The sequence below is a fragment of the Corvus hawaiiensis genome, chromosome 8, assembly GCF_020740725.1.
Source record: "Corvus hawaiiensis isolate bCorHaw1 chromosome 8, bCorHaw1.pri.cur, whole genome shotgun sequence".
NCBI lineage: Eukaryota > Metazoa > Chordata > Aves > Passeriformes > Corvidae > Corvus > Corvus hawaiiensis.
The window spans coordinates 16,472,817-16,497,050 of NC_063220.1; the positions used below are offsets into that span (position 1 = coordinate 16,472,817).

The 24,234-nt window shown below is 38.4% G+C and overlaps 2 protein-coding genes across 7 annotated transcripts in view; one reads left to right on the forward strand and one right to left on the reverse strand.

Annotated features, from left to right (window-relative positions):
* Positions 1–10,226, reverse strand: part of MYOF (myoferlin) — a 64,350-nt gene extending 54,124 nt beyond the window's left edge. For 2 of the 6 annotated variants that reach the window (XM_048310671.1, XM_048310669.1), the window contains exons 1-3: positions 9,608–9,918; positions 3,710–3,765; positions 2,739–2,830 (exon numbers count right to left, since the gene is read on the reverse strand). In XM_048310671.1, coding sequence (XP_048166628.1) covers positions 2,739–2,830; positions 3,710–3,765; positions 9,608–9,695 — 236 coding nt within the window. In that variant the 5' untranslated portion in view covers positions 9,696–9,918. Of the gene's footprint in view, positions 1–2,738; positions 2,831–3,709; positions 3,766–9,607 lie in introns of all 6 variants that reach the window. The other 4 variants (XM_048310668.1, XM_048310667.1, XM_048310672.1 and 1 more) reach the window with 4 other exon arrangements.
* A 331-nt stretch (positions 10,227–10,557) lies between these two features.
* CEP55 (centrosomal protein 55) lies at positions 10,558–24,220 on the forward strand. Its single transcript, XM_048310674.1, has 8 exons — positions 10,558–11,712; positions 13,945–14,232; positions 16,430–16,474; positions 17,215–17,353; positions 19,202–19,515; positions 20,510–20,581; positions 21,213–21,338; positions 21,794–24,220. The coding sequence occupies exons 1-8, from the start codon at positions 11,530–11,532 to the stop codon at positions 21,998–22,000; spliced, it is 1,374 nt and encodes a 457-aa protein (XP_048166631.1). The 5' UTR covers positions 10,558–11,529; the 3' UTR covers positions 22,001–24,220.
* The last annotated feature ends 14 nt before the right edge of the window (positions 24,221–24,234 follow it).

Genomic DNA, 24,234 nt, shown 5'->3' on the forward strand with positions numbered 1-24,234 from the left:
GAACAAGGAAGGAAAGTCCAAAACTGAACCTTGAACTGTCTAGATCTTTCATACCGTGGATGCAAGGAAAGTCTGCAACTATGTACAGTCACACTGATGCAGAAAAGAATCCACACAAAAGGGTACAGCTGTAGGAGGATTTAAACAATCTGGAAATTACTTAACTATGACAAATACTTAGCAATGATTAAATAGTTTGCTGCACTGCTCATTTGTAGCTGCATTTTTCTGTTAGAGCAAAGGGTGTGCCCAATCTGTTTTTCCTACCTCACTAGGTTACTAACTACACAAAGGACACGGGGAAAAACATAATCCCAACTCTTTCTCCTAACTTCACAGGGACAACTGACATTTCTGTGGGGTTTTTGGGATGTTTTTAACTGCATAGATTTGTGTTCTGAGAACTTGAAATCTTTCTACTAACAGTATTAGATGTAATAGAAAACAGATGTGTTCTCTTTTCAAACATCTTTATGCTGGAAAATCTAACTAAGCATGAATCATACGAGTCCTCTGGTTTATTCCTATGATGGTCTGTCTGTGTACAGTGGTTTGCTTTATTTATCTTTTCCAAGTATTGTGACTTTTCACCATGAAGAGCACTCATTAACCCATCTGCTAAAGTGTAGTGATCCTGTAAATGAAGCAGTAAATTCTCTCTCCAGGAAAAAAAAGAAATGGAAAAATATCCAAATGTTCTTTCAGGCTTAATTTACAGAAACATGCCAAAGTAATGAGTTCAGTGCCTTGGCACAGTGTAAAAGCAGAATAACATCCACTGTACTCCTCCTCCTGCATCAGTTTAAGAACGGACTGGATTAACAGCTGTTTCAGCTTCTAGGAGCTGGAACAAATCACGCCTTTTATTGCAATCTTCTGCTCTATTGTTCCAGAAGGTAGTACAGGTTCTGTAGTCACCTCCTGGGCATAGCAACAGACCAGGTGCCTGGAACCAGTCAGGACTAAGAGTGCATGGAACAGCAGAGTGTGGATTGGCTAGGAGCCTTGTGAGTGAGGAGCCAGAGAGGGAGGCTGGGCTGAGAAACACAGCGCTCTGCTTCTGGCCTACACTGCAGCACAGACAGCAGCAGAACATTTGAGCAAAAGTTGGCACTACTTTGAAAGTAACAAAAGCAATCCTCACTGATTATTTTCCTCCAGAAGAAAGAAAATAAAGCCAAAGACATGGTGTAGGTTCTTTTCATTGCTCGTTCTCAGGCAACAGAGGCTCCTAGAGATACTCTTTACCCTCAAAAGCTAAATCCAAATTCAATCTAGACTTAAAAATAAAATATATAAAAGCACAAATCTCTAAAGGGAAGATTGTTGACTTCAACTCAAATCCCACTTAGCTTAGACACCTAATACACCTCCCAGGTTAATGGGTCTACTTGCGGATGTCAAAAGCACACAGCAAACAGTGAGTTTCTTAAATTGTCAACAGAATAGCCCTCAGTTGTAAGGACCTCAGATAGGCACTGTGCTCCACCTTTCCAATCCTGAACAAACCATGGGAGTGTTATTTGCACACTCTTCCACTGAGCACTGCTTTGAAATGCTGCAGCACTTCAGACATGTATCTAACTATAGACTTTTCCTTAAATATTAAAAGAGGATACTGCGAAAAAATAGCCAAGCTATGATATGGTAGACCTAAATCTCTCTCCAACTCAGTAAACAGAATCAGTAACTCCATAGAAATACAGGTTATGCCTACATGCAATTGGTAGGTGAAAAACTTATTCCACATTCCCTCCTTTCATGTACTCTTTCATCTAAATGTGAATGTACATTAGTATCAAATCTCTTCAGTTGTTACAATGCTTTGTGTCTTTAAAAGAACTACAAGATGCTATTTCCTATTACCATGTAACAATCAGGATGCCTGCTCGTGTATTTCTCACTTCTCACTCCCTTATCCTGTTTCCCTGCCAATATCCCTTCCAAAGACACCGCACATTGCAAATATTTGGCTGTTATTGAGGATCTGTTTTTGAAGAGCTTTACTTTGAAGGTGTTACTCTGGCTTTGATATGAACAACTTTCTGTGCATAAACCCAAGCAAAACAAATAGGCATTTGCACAAGCTGGTGGTTAAGAGTTACAAATATGAGTCTAGATGATATTTACAAATACAATTTGAAGAAAACCAACCATATGACTGCTAAACTTTGAACCCATGTACAGAGTGAAACATTTTAGGTGCTTCAGATAATCGCTTTCCTTTATTTTCTGATACATTATAAAGTCCACTGCAAAATTCTGATTACTGGCAAGCTTTCATATCTCAAGTTTTGAGATTTCCATAAAGTCAGAGGCATGCAATACATTCCCGCCTAACTGACCTGCAGGAATCTCAAGAATGAGAGACCTGAGGGCACTGGCTTGATTCACAGTGATTATACGACAGAGCTGTTGGAGTATTGTAAAAACCTGAATCCACATGCTGGGTGGAGGCAGAGAGTAGTAAAGAAAAGCTAACAATGGAATTGGCCTACTATGAGTAAACATGAATGTTTGCCTAATATATATGAAATCTGTCATGAATAAAAAGAACAGAGATGACGTGTTCATACTCTCTTCCAAAACAGCAACAGCAAACACTACTTGGAATTGACAGAAAAGAGAGAGCACAGCAAACAGCAGCTATCACTTCCATTTTCCCCTGTACTGCTGTATTGGAAGTCATGTTTAGTACTGGGGGGGAAGGAGGTAGGGAGAGGGAAGAAGGAACATACTTGTTTTGTCCAATTGTTTCAAAATCCTTCACAATAATTGTTAGGGAAGATGAATTATCCAGAGGAATTCCTTTCAAGTCAAACTCAACAATCTGAACAAAAAAAAATGGACCAAATACAAATTATAATTACAAGTTACGAAAAATTACCAGCAGAGTAGCATATACAACAAAATTATTCAGAAATAAATTTTGCATTTAGTGAGAGACCAAATCCAGCTTACATTTGCAAAAGCAAACTAAAAAATGATCATAGCATTTGCTCATAGCAAATGTATTTGATTTGCTAATTACTAGCAACAATAGCACAATTAAATTGTTTAATAGTGAGCCATAATTTCTTTTGCAGTTCCACTTCCTCACACTATTGTCTTGTTATTCATAATATCTGATATTAGTCCCCTTCAATATTGGCTGAATTCAGTTGCTATTGAATTTAAACAAATAGTTGTAGGGTCCCTTTCTTTGTAATTCTAATTACAAAATATAAGAAAAATATTTAACTTTCATTTATCTTTGTAAAAAAACACTGCCAAGAAAACATTTTCCCCATGAAAAATATTACTGAAGATGCAAAATAGGACTAGGTCTACAAATAAGCCATGAGGATTTTCAACACATAAGTCCTTCTAAATCTGTATGATTTTTCCTGGTATATAATAAATTATCCCATTTTGTTCCCATACATGTGACTAAACAATGGCTCAGTATCATTGTCATCAAAAGAAAGTGGGAACAAAACCAGGCCACAAACTCATTAGTTATCCATCTAATTTCACATCAGCACATTACTTAATGAATTGTAATACACGGTGCAAGACGAATCCATTCACCTGCATTTGCTAACACCTTGAAAGAACAGGTGGCATTAGATCCTCTTTCCAACAACATACTCAACTGTTGAAACTGACTTAATGACTTTACAAGCATTCTGTCTTAAAATGACCAAGAATTTATTTTTTAAAAAATTACCTCATTCCAAACAGGATTGAGTTCATTTTCAATTTTCTTTGTTTTCTTTTTTTCATCTGCAAATACAAACAAAGCGTGATTATTTGTTTTTGCTAAAGCACTATAAAAACATAATATTTTTTCCTTTCACTTTTCTAAAGAAGGTTTGAGCTTTAAACCAAATGTTCCAATTCTTTTTACCTCTTCCAGATGTTCCACGTTTTACAATGAAAAAGTCCCCTGGGGAATTTTAGTAGTTGAGGCTTTTTTTTCTGTTTTGTTTAAACATAGCTAGATGTATTTCCAAAAAGCAAAATAAATATTTAGGTTTCTCAACCTTTTATGACCCTTAGCTTCAGCTTCAATAATGATGAAAAAAGACAGATTAAAAGACTTGGAGACGTCAAACCAAATGGCAACCTCTAAGTGATAGCAGTAAAGTACTACTTTTGAAAGTAGTAAACAAAATGTGTTACATATTTACCATATATGAGTTACAAAATATTTTTGAATGTTTAGCTCTGGAATAAAATCACATGGAAAGAAATCTTAAGAAGATACGCTTACAGTGTCAGCACTGTCTGGTTTAAATGAGCAAATATTAGAAGAAATACACATGCATGTAAGAGGAAATGCAATCCTTCCTGAAAAGATGGTTTCCAGAGGTTATGCAGATATGACTTCACCAAACTTACTGTGGCCTAAAAATTACAAAAATTAAAAATCTTCCATACTTCATGGTAAAATTTGCATTTGGGCAAGCTAAAAATCACTGGAATGTGGGTTGAGGTGCAAATTATGCATAGCCTGGCATTATTTATCCTGTTCAGTTATGATATATGTATATAGCTCTGATTGAGAACGAGTCTTTTGACACTCAGAAGCACAAAAGAGCACAGGCAAACACACAGCTCTTTAAACAGAGATTGCATATATTAGACATAACAAACAAGCATATTTAAGTACAGTCACTAAACCAGCTGCTAAGCTCCAAAATGCTCAGCCACCACAAGAAGGCCAAGCTTCAGACACACTCCACATCTTTAAGGACTCCAGTAAAGATAATTGCATTTTTGTTATTTGAAATTATGACTATACTTAGCCTGGAAGATGTTGCAAAGGCCTGGGGAACAGAGTAAAGATATGCCAAATGGGCAAGTTCATGTACCTACTAGTCAGGCAGCAGACTGTGGTGGCTCTTATTATCGGATGAGAGTGGGATGTACTGAAAAAGTCAGCCCATGCTGCAAATTGCAAAAACTGACTCCCATTTATGTAACAGGAATTGTCTACAAGTTATACAGGATATTGACTCATGTTATAGGACAAAGGAAAGAGCTTTCATAACATACCATACTGTGGACTGACATTTTGCAGAACAAAGCACTAATTAACAAGCTAGTGAGAGAAAATCAACTTCATGCTATCTAATAGGAGCCAAAGCATTTTCAAAACTGAGTATCCCAGAATATCTGGGGTTGGGCACTGATACCCCAAGTGTCCCTAGAAGCTGGGAGATGAAAAGATGTTTTCACTGCCAGTGAAAAAAAAGAACAGTTACAGCTGTTTGTAAAGGAGATAGTGAATTACAGACCTGATTCTGATGGGACTAATGGATAGAAGTCCTATGATCCCTGCCTAAGCTAAAATGTAACTCTCTAAGGTAAGGAGAGTCCTGGCTTGAACAACAGTCAGAACAATTCTTGACAAGGTGCTGAATTTTCCACTCTGAATTATCCATTTTCACAAAAGCAAGATTTGTTTCCACTAATATGCATATTCTAGATTACACTGAGAAGAAGAACTTTTTCTGTTATGCATCTGTGTGAAAGTTGGATGAAAAAACACTGGGAAGCATAGCTTACATTGGGTTTTAGTTGTAATTTTAGTCAGTCAGAGTGTGACATTCACATTCCTCAAGGATATATTTTGCATATATTCTCTTCTCTTTACTGACTTTCTTTTTATTACACTCTTATCTGTATTTTATTGTACTGGGTGGTGGTGGTATTTGTTTTTAAGCTGTTGCCAAATCTCTTTCTTCTTCCAGTCAAAAATATCCATTGCCAAACAAGTGGATTGCTCAGTTATTCCAGGAGCTCACGTAAGTTTCAGGTCCTCAGGCTGTTTTCCTCTTCTGGTAATGATTGCAGCTATAGCAACCAAGACTAAACCACATCAGGATAAGCTGTACAATAGGGCCAGACACCATTTTTAGTGTGGCCCTACCACAAAATAAGAAATTATAGTGGATACAGGTAGGACACTCTATAGACTTGTTTCTTTAAAAACTAACTACAGTAACTGCGGTACTGTAGAAGAAATCACTGTTTGCTTTATCTTGATGGAGGCGTTATATAACCTTATATTATAACTTGCTAGTTAATATTCCCAAGTGGAAACGACTGTTATAAGAATTTAATGGCCAATGAGTTGACTCAGTGTCCAAAAAAATTAAGATGAGCTGTTTGCATAATAACTGTTCCATCATTAAAAAGATAATTATAGTATAGCAAACCAATCAATGTTTCCATCTTTTTTCTTTCTATTGTAATTAGCATTTTAATCAACATCAGCAGGTGGGGAATAGCAGAAACAAACATTATCTTCTACAACAGTCCTAAGTCTAAGATTTAAGAGAGTTAACTAGGTATCCCATAAAACTTTTGTCAAAGTAGAATTAAGATAGCATGGTAGCAGCAATTGCAGGACCAAATGGGCAGACCTCCAAAACCCTGGAAATTAAATTTAGATAATTTAACTCTCTGCAGAACAGAAAATACAAATTTAATGAATAATTACACTCTAAAACTGTTTTCTTTCACACACTGAAATATAAACTAAAATAGCTATGAACTACTGCAGGCCTGCTGAAAAGCTCTTAGATTAACCACAAATAGAAAAAGCAGTTTTATTCAAGTTGGCCCAATCAAAATAAATGCCATTTCACCTCAGTTTTTACTGCATAAAGTGGAATGAGGCAGTCAAAGGGAATGATCAAAGCACTAAATATCCTATTATTGACTGCACATACAAGCAATTGAATCAATTTTTACACCCTGAGACAAGAATCTAACAAAACAAAGCAATTATACTGATTTGTTATCACTTAGTGTCAGTTTAGCAAATGGCAACAGTTTTTCATATTAATTTGACCAATGATTTGTCTCCCATTGAGTGACAAACTCAGAATCCTGCAAGAACAGCACCCAGTTCCAGATAGCGATATTCATTTACTCTCAGAGTGTTGTTCTCTTTGAACTGTGAGCTGTTCTTAAAGTAAATAAAAATTCCATCCCATTGGACTGGACATAAATGTGTAAAAAAAAAGTTAAATGCTTGCACAAAACTCCTCTGCTATATCAGAACAGAAACAGCTGCCTATTTCCTCCTAATATATATATATATCACTGTAATAACTAATTGGCTGCCCAGTCTGTAACCAGTTTAGTTAAACAAATTGGATGAAATCTATCCTATTCATAGATTAAACCATATTAACTTACGTGTCTTAACATATAAAAGATTTGCAGTCACTTTCATACTAACAGTTTCATGGTCATAAGCTTTTTCTTCACAGCATGGCTGTAAAGGTCTGAGACTGAAAGACTGTGTTTCTGTGGGAGTCTTAAATTTACTGAACCTGACATCAGCAAAGGCCCTGTAAATTAAAATTTGAACAAAATACTGTTCTAATGAAATGCCAACTTCCACAGCAATTTTCTGTCAAATGAGTGCTGTTCACTAAGACTTCACCAAGAACACTCCAGAGTCAAACAAAAACATGAAAATGTGCTGCAGCGCCATGGCCAAAGTCCTGCAAATGCCTCCGTTTTTCCCAGCCTAGAACACATACTCCCAAGTGTGTTTTTTATGTCCCCCAGGATTTACACTGGGTAGGGACTAAAGTTAAAGATTTATGCCCTTTGACATAAATCTTCCCAAAATAAAACTGGTTTCCTATCTCTACACACTAACAGGGTGAGGGGGGAACCAGCAGTGTATATATAAAAAAATCTATAAACATAAACAGCCAGAAGTTGAACCTATTTCAGATATGACCCTATGCTCTTGCACTTGGTAACCAGGCACTCCATGTACAAATTAAATCAGAGCTGCTTAATAGCTGGTAAAAGCCTGGTATTTTCTGTCCCACTTGAATCACCCTGGATGGGAAGCAAAAAATCAGACTGTTGGTATGTAGTAAAATCACACGAATAGAAGTGGCAGGATAATGAGAAATTAAATATCCTAGTAAAAACCTGTCACAATTATGAAGCTGACACTGGTTAACCATGTTTGGGAACACTAAAAATGCCAATTATAGTACATAAAGGATAAATATAAATTCATTCCTTTAATATCTGTTGTCCAATTCCTGTGTTTGGATAACTGAAGAACTGAAAAACAAATCCAGAGATGCAGAAAAAACATATCTGTAACTTACATTTACTAGGTAAAAGTGAACTGCATTAGAGCACATAGTAGGAAGAAAAGGTTACAAGGAGGGATTAAACAGACACTTAAGCATAAAGAAGGGAAGGCATAAACCAGATCTGGAGTAGGAAACTGCAGGAACAGAGGCAATACAGAAAAGCAAAACTGTGGCAGGAAAGCAAAGAAAGACAAGGAACTGAAATGAGAAAATGGATACCTAAGAAGCAGCAGAATGTGAAACAAAGCAGAGAAATTACAGTATCATCACTTTTTGTAGGGCAAGTAAAATCATATTTTAAGAATTATGAAGTTCCAAAAGCTACTGAGTCAGGGTCTGCCACTTGTTCTAACACACAGGGTGGTAAAAAAAACCCCACCAAACCTTGAAAAAAAGGAGGAAACTAAAGGAAATGGAACAATTTCACATCTTTCTGATGCTGAGTAAACATATCTGAAAACTTGTTACTTTGAAAGTTAAGGTTCTGCATGTGCAGTGCCTTGTCCTTTTCCAGCCTACAGCAGTCATGATTTCACATTTGGTTTCTAAAGGTGACAAACTCCTGCAATGATTTTTCACACTTTAAAATAGCATTTGGATTTCAGTGCACAGTTAGGAAACCAGGTCACCAGGAGTTAAGTTGCCTGTTTATCGCAGTTTGGTTTGATGGATTACATGATCCAAAATTGCTTGAAGGTTTTGGCACCTTGAAGATAAATCAATACTAGAAATCAAGTTCCTCTAGTCTAGCCAAGTGAGGTAATGATGGCAACAGGTAAAGTATACTGTAAAATATAATTACCATCCATATAAATGCTAATTTTATCACAGTCTTCTGCTTCTCCCATACATAACTGATGAGCAATGAAAGTGAAAAATACAGTTTCCTTCCAAAATATTTTAATTCAATAATCTCAACAGGCAAAATTTTGATGTGCAAGTCTGTTTTTGAAAAAAAAAAAAAAACCAACAACCAAAACCAAACACCAACAAAAAACCCCAAACCAAACTAAAACAACACCAAACACCTTCAGAAATAGTACTGCTGTTTTTCAGTAAACTACTTGTAACAACAATAAATCAGTCATATAAAAATGCGTGTGACAGTGAGCAGTGCTTGTTCAAAGTAATCAAGACAGTAATGATTTTTCAGATGGAAAACAAGGTAACCTTCAATTTCAGAATTAAAAGTGGGTTTACTTATGCAGTTAGACTTGTTTTGAAAGCAACAGGTTAATCCTTTGCAAAAGCTTGTAAAATGTGGATCCTGAAACAGAAGCACAGCTGGTCGGAACAGACCAATGCACTCCACTCAGTACAAACTTCATTCAGGTAACTCCTGTCTCTAATTTAAAAGTCCTCCCTAAAACTCCATCAGAAGCAATTTCAGGAAAACATGTTTTCCCAGATTTTCAAATACTTACAAAGGGCACTATCTTTTACAAAATTTCTTCCCTGACTACATTTATGACAAGTTTCCTTACCTTTAAAAATAACAGAAACGATAGGATCTGGTTTCCCAAACTTGGTTTTAGGGATATTGGTAGCAGATTCCACAATCACCCGAAGCATTGTTTCCCGTCTTCCCTAAATGCTGACTACTACCGAAGGAATGAAGTCTTCAACTTCACAGTCCTTAACTTGTGGACTGAAATGCTAGCAGGAAGAGGAGGCAGGGAATTGCTGGTTTACAGCAAAGGAGATCTATGGGTGGATCTATGACGGACCAGCTACTCAAAGCTATGGGGGAAAAAAGTCCTGTAAATTGACACCAGGTTTTGTCTTGCTGCACAGAAAGAGCTCTCGCTAGTGAAATTCGGTGACAGAAAGGGCACGTTGCAAAAACTCAGATTTGTTGTTGCTGCTTTTAAACTGCGTGATAAATCTCTCGTCAGAAACCAAGGCAAGAATAAGCATTAAGCAACATGAGCATTAAGCACGACTCTAGAATTCGAGGTAAATCACATCTGCCTCTTGGTATACCAAGGTATGAAATTTCACGATGGCTTACATTTCCCCCCCTAATTTTTAGAACTTGGTTGTTTGCAAATACTTTTGGTTTGTCTCCGTGCCAGCCTAGTCACAAACTGGCGATGATCCCCAAAACCAGTGCGAGTCCTCCCCCTCCTGTTGCATTCTGGAACAACGATGTGTTTCATAGCAAACACTGCAGCTTTCTCATGGAACATCCTGGATATGTATTATTGAAATATGTATCCGTAACTAAAAATTTAAAAGTATTAAGGAAATGCGTGCAAAACAAAAAATAAAAGTGACAAGACACTGTATTGTTTGGAGGCATATATGAATGTTCTGTCTTAACATAAACACGTGCACGAACACTCCGGTAACATGAACTAGGTAACACTTACATGACAAGCACAAGAGCTCTGAGCTCCCCTGTGCTCAGAGTTAGTTTTTCTCAGCTGTGAACAGATGTAAAAACCCGAGAGGTTCACACTGCCACTGCCGCACGTGTCCCCAAGGAGACAGAAGAGGGGAAGCCAGCAAGATGGAGCAAAATGAGTCCCAAGTGAGCGCAGCTCAGCCTAGGTTTTACATGGTCACATCAGAACCATCCTAGCTTGCTTTGTAATTCCTGAAACTATTAGATTTTGGGTAGATGAAGAGGATTTCTGGATAAGAAAAAACACACATGTTCAGAGAGGAACGAGGCTAGAGACACGGAAGAGACAGCACTGAGCAGACCCTGCAGACTCGTCCCGAGCACCACGGCGCAGCGCTCCACCCTCCCGCACCCCGCTGCGGGCCAAGTCCCGCCGCGGACACCCGGCTGGGAGCCGCTGCGGCGGAGGCGGCGACGGCACGGGCCGGGCAGCGACACAAGGCGGCGGTGACGCGACGGGCGGCGACACCAGGGGACAGCACCCCGGCCGCCACCGCGACACCAGAGAACAGCACCCCGGCCGCCACCGCGACACCAGGGGACAGCACCCCGGCCGCCACCGCGACACCAGAGAACAGCACCCCTGCCGCCACCGCGACACAAGGGGACAGCACCCCTGCCGCCACCGCGACACCAGGGGAGAGCACCCCGGCCGCCACCGCGACACCAGGGGAGAGCACCCCGGCCGCCACCGCGACACCAGGGAACAGCACCCCGGCCGCCACCGCGCCGCGGGGACCGCGCGGAGCGCCCGGAAGTGACGGGGTGGAGCCGCGGGATTCAAATTCCCGGAAGCGGCGCTGGGCCGGGGCCGCGCGGAGCCGCCGCCGGGCCGTGTCCCCGCACCGCGCCGTGACCCCGCGGCCCCTCTGAGCCCCGCGGGATCCGGAAGGGCCCGCGCAGCCTGCGCGAGACCCCAGCTGTCGGAAGCCTTGTCCCACCCGTTAGAAGGGATCGCTGTTCCGTAGAGCCTCGTTTGGTTTCTACTGGCGCCTAAAGATGAACGCCAAGACCGCCATAGATCGAATTATTGGCAAGGGGGGACTAAAGTCGGGCAACTCCAGAGCTGACAGTGGGCTCGAGAAGGGTAAGCAGGAGGGTGCTGCCCCGAGGAAATCCATGGAGGAAGTTTCCACAGGAAGAGGCAAAATGACGGACCCGGAGAGGAGCGGGCTCCTTCAGGTGAGCCGGGCTCTCCCTGAGCCAGCGCAGGCCGTGTCCCACGGATACGGCACTCGGCCTCGGGAGTGTCAGGAAAATCCACCAACGCCAGAGGTTTATGTCCAAAAAGGAGTCACGGGAGTCCTTCGACTTAATTCAGATAAAGGGAGAGAGGCCACTGGGGCACACGCCCTCGGGATCTTCTCTCTCGCGGTTTCGGAGGGCGCAGCCTCCCTTTTTCCCTAAACTCCCGGCCGCGTGTTGCCCTCTTCCTTTCCCCACTGCCTGAGGTACTGGGGAGGTGCAGCCTTCCCGAACCGCCTACCCCGTATCGCCCCTTGAACCTCCTGTTTTACCCCGAAGTTCAGAAGTTCAGGCTTGTGCAGACCCTTGTCTATTTCAGGAACCAAACTGTCTGGGCCTGGTAACGAACCTGCTGCCCAAAGTCAGTAAAGGCATTAAGACCCATTTCAAAGACGTTAACACCCATCAAATTGCTTGTAAAGACATTGGCACACATCTTTCCTCTCAGGAGCAAGAGCCCCACCTTTCCTCTTATAACTTTTGATGTCACGACTGGTTTAGTAGTGTTAGACAGTTAAGACAAACTTTTAATTTGGCACTTTCATTCTCAGATATTTTTCAATGATAGCCGAGCTAATAAAATCACACGCATCTGACAAGGCTGGTAGATACAAAGACCTGAGGCCAGAGGTGCCAGTTAGTCCATTAAGACCTGTCCTCACGTGTCCAATAGAACACGTCTCAGAGAATTATTTTAAGCACTTCCTGAAAAGAACTTTATGTTCACAAACATTTGATTAAGAACATGCCAAAAAGTGCAGAGTGTTTGTTTGAATTGAATTGTCAAGCTCCCACTCAGCTGTAGGTAACTGAAACTGTCATCAGGTCGCTACATTTTTCTTCCATTGCAGCTAAAGAGCAAAAACTAAGACACTGCAAAGTATTGCAGCATCATTATGTCTATACGACTGTTCCACTCAAGGTAAACCTGTGGCTGCAGAGAGAGAAGTTCAAGACTTAATATGTGACCTAGTCACATGCTGTCAGGCTTCCAAGAAGGACACAGAAACTTTAGATAGACTCTAGGAAAGGATACAACTAATGGAGAATAGGTGCACTAGTATTTCTAGGCCACTTTTTTAAACAAAAGGGCTTGTCATGTGTCTGTGCCACAACGTCAGATGAGAAGTCCTAAGCTGAGGATGAGCTATGGCTGGGCAGCTCATGCACAGTTGTGGCTAAATTCCTTAGTGTATTTGCTGAGTCTGTTGCTGTTTGCTCGGTGTTGGTTACTTAATACTGGTTTCCTATAAACTAGGAAAAACATCGTGTTTGATATACCAGGTACTCTTTGGTGTCACTATTTTAATTTTAGTGAGCAGTGGTGTTCAACCACTCCCTAAATGAGGCTCTCTCAAATTCACTTTCTTTCAGGTTCTCTTTCTAATGACTTGATGTCAACGTGCAGGATTTCTACATCAGCCTTTCTCACACAGAATTAAATGCTATCACATCCAAAGTTCATGCAGAGCCCCATGACATCTTAAATGCAGTACTAATTCCGTATAATGGTTACCTGTGCTGGAGGCCTACTGGAAAAAGAGTGCATGTTGAAAATACCTACTTAAGCACATTTTGAAGCTACAGGGCCAGATAATATGGGACACAGGATCCTTGTCTTGAATGCTTTATAATAACTCTCTTGTAACTTACTGCCATGTAGTTTGCAAGAAGGCTTCCCTAAAGCTACCAAGTATGCTAAGAAATATACTAAGAAATGTAGCTGGAAGTGTTTTGGAGTTCATGTACTGCTTTTGTTTTAAGGCTCATATACTATAGTGATCTTAATTCATATGCAAAACTGAGTACCTGCTAAGCCTGTGAAATTTGGTTCTTTGTATTCTTTCCTCGTTTCATCTGTTTCAGACTGGTTTTACTATCACTTGAAATATTTCAGGTAATCGCTCTAGTATTGTCTGCTTTGAGTTAAAAATAATTTTCTCAGCTAATTAAAGGCCAAGAGAGAACTTTGAAAGTGAGTATCATAGAGTCATAGAATGGGTTGGGTAGGAAGAGACCTTAAAGATCACCTAGTTCTAACCCCCCTGCCATGGGCAGGGACACCTTCCACTAGACCCTGCTGCTCAGATCATCTCACACTACTGTAAACTTGCTAATGCATTTGATGCATAGACTAACACTTACTCCTTTTTATTCTGTTTCATTTAGAAAATACTTTCTCTTGAAAAAGAAAAAGAAAAATACAACCATCTTCTTGGAGAGAAGGACAGAGAAATCCAAAACCTGAAAGACAAGCTGAAGTCCAAAACCAAGAATAGTAAAGTCTCCTTACTACAAAATCAACTAGAGGAAAAAACAAAGGAAGCAGAAAGGAGAGAACAGTTACTTTGTTCTCTATCAGAAGAAATTAACCGGTTAAAATGTAATTTATCTGCAGTCATGGCAAAATGCTCTGATCTTGAGAACAAAGCCAGTAGTACTTCTCAGGCATCCCAGGTAAGCACTGAAGAAATATTGCAATTGCAAATTGGAATTTGTGCCCACTAAGCACCAATACCTGCCATAAAATAGGATGGGTTTTTAGTTTTCTTACAAGCTGTGTTGCATGCTGAAATATTATTGTATGAAGTGAGATGGTATCCAGATTGAACTCTAAATGAGGAACAGTCAGAGAGCACAACTTCAGGCAATGCAGCGGGGGAGGGAATTCTCTCCTGCTGTATTGCAGGGTCCCTTATTCAAGCTCACACACAGGCAGTGTGACTTGTGATACTACATGTGATGATCCACTGTTGCTTAAGCAGGCACTGTGCCCTTCTCTGATTTGTGTGCTCAGTGATTAGACAGAGTGAGAAGGCCGCAGTGGGGCACAAATAAAGACAAACTCAGCTCCTCACCTAATTCAGCTTCAGTCATGAAAATATCTTTCTTCTCTCTGTTCTTATGAATCCTCATCTGTGTCTCAGTTGTTAAAATTAATGGTCTGTCCTTTCTAGAAATGGCATCACACATGGTAAATTCTTCACTGTGATATAGGATAGGACAGGAATAATGAGTGTCTCCTCTCATGTAAAGTGGTCAGTAGGTATGGTGCCAATCCTTGGCAGTGTTTACAAATCTATTGAGGATTCTACAGTTATTTTTCCACCCCCAGCCCGTTCTAGTGTTCTTTGGAAAATGCCGTAGTATCTCTGTGAGGGGCACAGGGAAGTTGTTTAGGCACAGGCGCCTAAAAATAGGTGCCTGTAAGTCTGTCTTTTCCAGCTTTTGACCTGCAGATGGTGCTGCTTCCCTGCACTCTACACGGGAGTTGAGCAATTTCTAGAAATTCTGCTATAGCCAAATACATGACAGAGTATCTTCATCTACTACTTTTGAATGATAATACATGTATATATAGTACTTCTAATAATGCAGTATACTGAGAAATACTGCTTTAAATGCAACGTATTTATTTTAAATTTTAAGAGACTTTGAACTTCGTTAGAGGTGTTAAAATGTATGTTAAATAAATAGATTTTCATTATATTTTTGGCAATAAACCACCAAAACATGTACTACTTTAAAACCTTAGTTTTCTTTTAAATTTTTAACTGATTTATCAACAGAGTACAATGATGTTTTGACTGGATATCTTGGAGAATTTGAAAACAAGTGTAGCAATGCTGCTTGAAACTGCCAGGTGGCATACGAGCTCTGAAATCGAAACAACAGTTTTATGACACAATTTTGGGAAAGTTTTCACTGAGGCAGGATTCTAATGTTCATAGAAACAAGTTCAGTGTCTCTAAATTGCATTTTTTATTAGGAAGTGTTGAAGTTTAATAATTGCATTCAAAGTTCTGTATTTTTAAGCTATAAGTTGTTGTAAATCATGTTCCAAGACCCATAGAAAATTTGGGTAGTAATCTACATTTTTTTTTCTCATTGCAGTTCCCTCTGACTTATACCTACACAATTTCATAAACACTTTGTATCATGCAGAGAAGAAATAGGACTGTGTAACTGCTCTCTAGTTTAAGATGGGTCTCAAAAACTCTCCTACTCATACATGTACATGAGTCATACTCACTGTCCTGTGGATCAGGTCTCAGAAAATCAGGCAGTTTGTCCTTATGCTTCCAGACAGGCTTGCACAATTTCCCAGATGTTTACAGTCTTCCTGTTATCCCAGGGAAGCATCGAGGTCCCTGGCTTTCCCCAGCAACTCCTGTATGTCTGGGTTATTGTTAAACGTATGAGGATACGAAAATAGAAGAAACATTTACCTCTCTTTGTGCACTTAAATAATACCCTTATATATCTTCATTTTTCAAAAGCTCTTTGAGGAACACCCTTCAGGATTTCCAAGACAGCAGTTCAACAGAAAATGCATGATGGTTTCCTTAGGAAATGGTTTAATGTAATTACGAGTAGCAGACTTACGGAATAAATTCCATGTAAATCTTTCTCCCATATCTTGCAGAAGAGTCTATTTTAAATATATGAAATGGCTTTCTACATAACTTGTATTACTTCAAAAACAAAAACCCAACAACCACCTATAAAGATCTTTAAACACAAAATGCACAGCTGTTTTAATTTTTTAAATATTCTTATGCTATTTATATGAGATTAATAGTTACAAAGGAGTAGCTTTGCTGTTTCAGCCATCTATTTGAAACAACACTAACAAGTTGTTCTTTGTCTGCAGGAAGCTGCAACAAACAGCACTGAAGTTGAAAGACAATTGAAAGATGTAAGTTCCCTGTACATTTCAAGTACATACCGTCTGCATTGAGATGCAGAAGAATGTAAATTATCATCATGTACATTTTTGGGTAGTATGGGACCTCAGAGGGTATGTTTTTTTCTAAAATATAATCCCTAAAATTATTTTGTGACAAGGCAATAATTTAAATTTAAAAACCCAAAAACTTCCAAAAGAAAAAATTAAGATTTAAATCGTCTTGAAAGACCTTGCTTGGAACATTAGAACAAAGTGGTTGCTGACAAATCAGGAGCCTCTAGGAACCTGACACTGCCTGGGACAGCATGAGGTTGGATCAGAAACCTGAGGTCCTTTCCAAGCTGAGTAAGTCTATGAGCCAAGCAGCTAAAAAATACATGTCCTCGTTCTTACAAACTAAATTGCAATGATACAGTTTTATTTTATTCCATTTTCAAGGTCTGTTATTTTATATTTGAGATTGAAAAGCTAATTCTTCATAATCTAGGCATGACTCATGAAAGCCTTTGTTCTTTAAGTAATTTTCCCATTGCTGCAGTTTTAACTTATGCTCAGCATCCTGACTTAACTTTCCAAATGAAGATGGATTTGTTTATTTATTGTACAGATTACTACAATTTGCAGCAGGCTATCTTTAAACTGTCTAATATATATAACTTCCAATATTTTTAAGACATAAGACAAATACTTTTAAAATCTGAATAATTAGCAGAGACTTTTTTGTTGTTCTTCTGTTTCTTTTCATGAAGGCTCTTGAGAAAAACCAACAGTGGCTACTGTATGACCAGCAACGGGAAGCATATGTCAGGGGATTGCTTGGAAGGATCTTTGAACTTGAACAGAAGGCAGAAATAGTTAGCCAACAAGAATCTAAATCAAATTCAGAAGGTATCAACTTTCTTTTTTCCCCACAAGTGACCCAAACCATAATTGTCTGTAGAATAAATTTTCTGAAAACTAATTATAGCACACTTAAACAAAATCAAGACTTCGTTCTCAACACTTTGCCTGCTTAATGGTAAAACTTGGTTAAATAATATTTCTCTGCTTCCTGCTATCTAGCTATGTTACTTGACCAACAGTAGTTCCTGTTCTTATCCTCTTCAAAGATGGTTTTTAACAGCCTTGACACTCTATTAGCAACCTCTCTGTTTGTGGAAAGTGTTGAGGCAAATAGATGTACGTCTCCCATCCTTCAAAGTACACTTTCAATCGACATAATGAAAGCATTAAGGATTTACTAGCAAGGTGTGGATCAGATTTTTTTTTAATTTACTTTTTTCAAAATAAATATTATAAAAATGACTCAAGATTGCCACGTTCTTTGCTCACCTGGACAGTTGTTACAGGGCAAGAAAACCTGTGACAGGTTTTGGCATCTCTCCAAAGCAGTGTTTCACAATAAGGATCTGGCCACCTACAGCTCACTTCCTTGCTGTGCAGTTCCTCAATAAGGCACACCCTCTCAGTATTAATAAAATTTAAATCATACTGAGCAGAAGAACCAGAAGGCTTGCTTTTCTTATTATCAATTATTAATTTCATACATGGTGCAACTGACCTGCAAAGTAAATTCACTAAACAGAACTAGCATCGTGTGGAGTAAGAGCATACTCACAGACTTGCCACTTAGTAATTCACGGGCAGTGGCTTGGTTTCTGTATTGCTGTTTGAATCTTTCTGGAAAACAGTAAAATATCATCATAATCTTGTTTTGGTGCTGTTCACTAATCTACAAACAGTATTTTTAGAGGGAGGCAGACTCAGCCCACCAGGAAATGTACCCCAGAGTTACTGCAGTCAAAGCTTTGCCGCAAGGGCAGCCAGGAGACTAGAAGTCAGGGTATAAGAAAGTTCCTCTCTTCAAGCAGCTAGGCAGTAGCAGAAATCCAAGTTTCTAAGAACCTAGCTATACAAGTTGAAAGTATATATGACAAATTTTTCCAAGGAAAAGCTTGGCCTATCTCTGAGAGTGTCATTGCCCTATAAAGGAGTATTGCTAATGAGAAGGTAGGGCTTAGTTCATAGGAAAAGTATCAAACTCACAAAACTTACAGTGCCAAAAATCAGCAAAGCCCATGAAATTCTGCATCCCTCATTCTGCTTCTACATATATTTTGTATTACTCCTGAATTTCTGCAGTCTGCCTCTTAATATTTTCCTACTTATTAAACTTTTCTTGGGTCAACAAGCAGAAATTTTTCTAACTCTAGTTTAAGTAATAGTTGCTACCCAAGAAGAAAGCATTTTTTTAATCAAAAGAACTATCTTAGTCCTTTCTATTTGCTATTTAGAAGTAAATTATGGCATACTATTTGGAAAAGATGGTCTGCAAAAGACAGTGGGAAGTCTGGCTTTGGTCAACAAGGTTGAAGTAGAAGGTTGAAGTATCCTCAAGGGTATCTCTGGGGAGGGAGTAATGCCAGCAGCTTGGCTAAGGAGCCTAAAAGTGGAAGTAGGAATCCAGTGTCTTTGGGTCAGATTCCCATGTGTCAGTATAATGCATGAGGCCTTGTAAGAACTGTGTTTTCCAGTAAGTATATTGGTAAGGAGACTTAATGCATTATAAATACTGAAAGTTGTTTCAACTACAGTTTAGTTCTAATCTGAGCTGTGCAATAGCCTACTACATCAATTTCTATTAATAAGCCTTAAAATGTTGTTAAAGATTTAGTGCTCTGATTTTTAAGTGTTTTTTCTTCACATTACTAACTCAATTATTGCTGACTCATTAAGGTCATCTACAGGAGGAAAAGCAAGAATACTATGACCAGCTGTTAGTAACTGGTAAGCGCGATCCTGAGACTGAAAGACGCACTATAACCCAGCTGAGATCTGAATTAAACGACCTCAAAAAGACATATGAAGAAACACAAGGGGAAATGATGAGTTTAAATGCCTTATTGCAGTCACAACGGGTTGCTGAAATGAAGACTCAAGAAAATGAAAATAAAATGAAAGAGAAAGCGCAAAGACTAAAACAAGAAAATGAAACTATCAAAGAACAGCTCAGAGAAGAAAAAGAAAAGTCTGAAGATCTTTTATGTCAGGTAAGTGGATGGATTTGGAGGTTTGAGATCATTAGCAAAGAATCAAGAGAGATGAAAATTCATAGTTAATCAGAATGGCCCATCCCTCTCTCTGGTAACTCTGCTTCGCATAGATCTAGACTCATGTCCTTGTGGTTAAAACTGAATTGTTTAAACTGGGAACTTCTTTGTTCAATCATTTCCCTGGTCTTAAGGGACACGAAAGAGAAGTGAGAAAATATTGAATTGATTCTAATATAGTTCATCTGTATTATATTAAGACTAATAGTAGATGAGAACAAGAAAGGTAAAAATTCATTTTATCATGCGCTCCTATGGAATACTACTAATATTTGCTGTCACCTGGCAGCTACAATACAACTGATATTTAAAAAAAGAGAATAAAATTTACTAGACACCAAAGTAGGCCAAAAACCAGAACAACAGTTAAGCTCTCTAAACACAGGCTGGTTCTCACTGGTTAATAGTGATTAAAAGATGTTTATTTTATTTTTTGAAGCTGAACCAACAGCATTATCATAAAAGCTGATACATGCTGAAAGCAGAGAACATTTTAATGTATGCATTTACTTAATGATTATAGTATAGTCCTTTCTGACCCTTAAACTTGTTCTCTTAAATTAAAAAAAGCGGCATTGTTTGTTTTTTATTAACATCATATCGTGTTAGTGCAAACATAGGTTTTGTGAGTATATTTTTGTCAGTATCTTGGCAATCACCTAGGAGGCTTCAGTTTTTCGTTTCTTTTTTTTAACAATAACATTATCCTGCATTCCACCTTCTCAGTGCAATAACAATTTTTCACTAGGGTTTTCCTTGGGGAAGTAGAGATTTGAATTGAGTTGGTTGTTGCATAACAGGCATACATTTTCTGTTGGCATTGGAATGTAAGAGTTTGCTTCCATCCCATTATAAATTAATTATTTTTAATTAATTATTTTATTAACTATTGTATATGGAAGGTGTTTGTTACAAATGTTCATCTGCCTTGTAGGTGCAACTTCTTCGTAAATCATTGTTCAAACAGGAGGCAGAACACACAAGAATAGCTTTGCTGGAACAACAGGTACCAAATTATGTGCTAAAGTGCTGATATTTAATCTGTGTTAGGCACAAAGTCTTTCTAGACTAACTTCACATTTAAGAATGATTAGTATATTAGATAAAGTAATGCTAGGCATGAATATTCAACCATGCATAATCTCTTGATACTTCTAAAAATTTTGACACATCTGTCAGGAGAAAAATCTGTAACCTTGCACTGATAAGAGGATATGATCAAACCTGATGCTATTTTCTCCACAATCACTTGTTCAACAGTTACAGCCTCAGATAAGGCACAGGAAACATCCTAAAACTAATCACCTAATTGAAGTTTTGTAATGTATTTTTGATATAGTTATAGAAATAATTGCATTGCCATATTTTCTGTTTTCTTTATTTGAAACTGAAACACCCTCCAACCAAAATATCTTTATACTGCACCTCTGCTAAGGGAGATTTTAGTAACTGGGCATGTGTGAATTTCACTGTAGTGAAAGCAACAGGAATTTTTAATTTTTCATTTAAAATTTTGTTTTAATCCCATTTTAAGATGTTATTGCAGAGCAAAACTGACTTTAAATATATAAATGGGAAACATTCCTCCCAATTCATAGTAACTTTGACTTTAATTTTTCACTTTGTGGGGCTGTCAGATCCAGATATGCACCACAGACTTAGAGAATGGAAAGCTTGATCGCCAGAACTTGAAGCATCAGTTAAACCAAGTTCTCAAGGAGCTGCACAAGGCCAAGGAGAAAATAACCTATCTGGAACCTCTGGTATGTACTGAATAACTTGCAGGTGAATTTAGCCAGGGATTTTGCATAAACATACATCTGCTTACTTTGGGATCTCATTTCAAGCATTAAGTGTTCCTCCATCCTTTATGTCTGTTTCCCCAAGGTGCAGAGCCCGGTGCCAGCCAGGCAGGCATTGCTTTTCTCTCCAGCATGCATGGAGCAGGAGTACTGCAGCAGGAGCTCCAGACAGTCAGGGTGCTGAGCAGGGAACACGCTGTATTTTGTATCACAGTGTGTGACCCAGTTTTGTCTGTTGCACCATGACAAAGCTGCAATGTGCTTCCACTCAGACTTGTTGCTGGTGAAGAGGGCACAGTCCTTAGTGCTGTAACACACACAAGGCTTGTGTGCCATCAGGCCTTAATATATTTTCCTACAGTACTTGATCAGTGCATGCATGCCCCAGTCTCACAGTGAAGCTCCTCCTTTTCCAGAAACTCCGGGAATCTGGATGCATGGAACCACAAGAAGATTTGCAAGCTGTATTTGACAAGAAGCTGACCACATATGACAGAAGTCCTCCCCTGAAACATTCCAGCTGCCTTAATGAAAGTTTTCTCGAGTGTCCCAGATGTAAAGTGGCATATCCAACAAGCCAGCATAGAGAATTACTAGCACACATTGACATCTGTACAGCTTGAGCTCCAAATGGACTTACTATCTTTGCTTCATATATGCTGCCAATATGCTTGGCAAAAGATCTTTTAAAGCTTTTTTCTTACAGTTCTATAAAGGACTGCTAATTTTATAATTCAGTTCCACAAAAACAGTATTAACATTGTAATTTGACCTCAGTATTTTACCTCATGTTTTTGCAAAACAGCTACTGCATTTTCTGGTTGCAAACAGAAATATTTTTAGAATTAGGAATATTTAAAATAGTAAACTACTGACTTTTTTTTTTCTTTTTGCACTATTAAATGTAAGAATAGTAAAAGCACAACTATTGGGTCAGACTATATTTTAGTTTTGGCATACCCAGTTCTTGGTTGTAGAATCCTGATGATTGTGCTTGTACCTTAACTGACAAGAATAGCTGCAAAAGACTTTTGGCCCTTGTAGGTGCACTATATATATATTTATTTATACATGGTATGTGTATAAATGTGTAGTGTGTATATACATATATGTGTTATATATCAAATATATGTGGAATAGATCAACATCTTGAGACACAAAAACTCAGGAGGGCCATGTTGGATCTTTGCTGCTTAAGATTAATGTTGAAAACATCAATCTTAAATAGCTGACTGTCGTGAGCCACAGTTAGGGGTGACTAAAATGCTGACCAAGGTTTAATCTAAGAGAAGCCAACTTCCTAGCAAACACAAACTTCCTTGGTGCCGAAGAAAGTTTATATTTCAGACAATGTCAGATGCCATTTTTGAAGTTTGGATATAGAATTACACTGAATTAAAACTTGTTTTGCTTCTGTATTTTAGAGGTTAAAGTTGGAAATGTCGGTTATTCAACCTTAGATTTGACAAATGGCCCAAAGTGAAGTTTTTAACAAACTGCTCTAGTGGATTTGAAGTGTCACTGTATTTTGGTATTAATACAAAACACAAGTTAGTGATGAATTCTGGCAACAAATTAGAAGCTGGCAAAAAAAATCCCTAATGGGTTTGCAATTGCTGTGTTATTTTTCTCTAGCACCTACTGTAAACTTGAATGTGTTGCGAGCATTTTGTTCCTTTCATGTGTGGTGAAGTCCCAACAAGAAGTTATTTCTGTGGAAATTATTAAAATGAAGAAATTTTACAAAGATACACTAGTTAAGAATAAATTTACTTATTTTACAAGTTATGGTTTGCTGAGGACACACAAATACCCAAGTATCTTTCTCTGGCCTGCTGATTCTGACAGCTAGCTGGTATCAGCCTTTTCTGTTGTGCTTTGCTGCAGAACTGTGTGCATTTACCCCGTGATGTTCACCTTAATCCCTGATGGTTAAAACTTAGATATGAAGGTGCTTTCCAAGTTATTTTTAATCACTTATATTATCAAGAGATGTTATTCTCAATTAAATCCAGTGTTCATGAGACAGAAAATATTAAAAGCTATTATCTTTATACCTGAAATATCTCAGCCAGATTTACTGTATTAGCCACTGTCCACTTTTCAATTCCACTGACTGTCTCAGGCTAATCTTTGTATTTGACAATTTGCTCAACTGCTAGCAACAGGTTTTCTGACCAAAGATATGATAAACTAATGAGTAAAAGAGAAATTATGCTTCAGAATCTCAAGGTTTTGCCATGAGGGAAATAGTCTTAATTTCATATCTTTTAAAAAATATTTTAATTCAGGATAATACCTATGCTTTTCATTGTAGCCTAATAATTTTAATCTCTAATTAAACTACTTTTGAAAGTTTGTTAGTTTGTCTTTTAACAACACCTTAATCAGCTAGTATTCTATTCTCAGCTGCATACTCAGCATAGTTTCTGCAAAAGGAAATCCTGATCTTTTATGTATTATAAATGAAATAGGTTTGCCTACTACAGGTCAGCACTCTTCAGTAGTTCTGAGGCTTTCTTAAATTAGCATGAAACACTTCCACATTAGAAGCTGGTAGAGGGAGACTTGGAAAGTTGTGATAACCTTTAAAAAGTCTTGTTCATTCCATCTTTCCTGAACTTTAACAATGGATTTAGTCCTACCTGATAAATATTACACCTAAGTACAAAAACCCTCTTGCTGATAAATTTATACAGGTCATTAATGTGGTACATGTTTAAAAATATCAAAATGACATTCTAGTGAAGTAAAACACTTACTTTGAAAGCAGACCCACAAATACTATTGTCATCACTTATATGTAATTAAAACCAACTATAAAACTCCAACTTTATAACGTATGCAGATCATATCA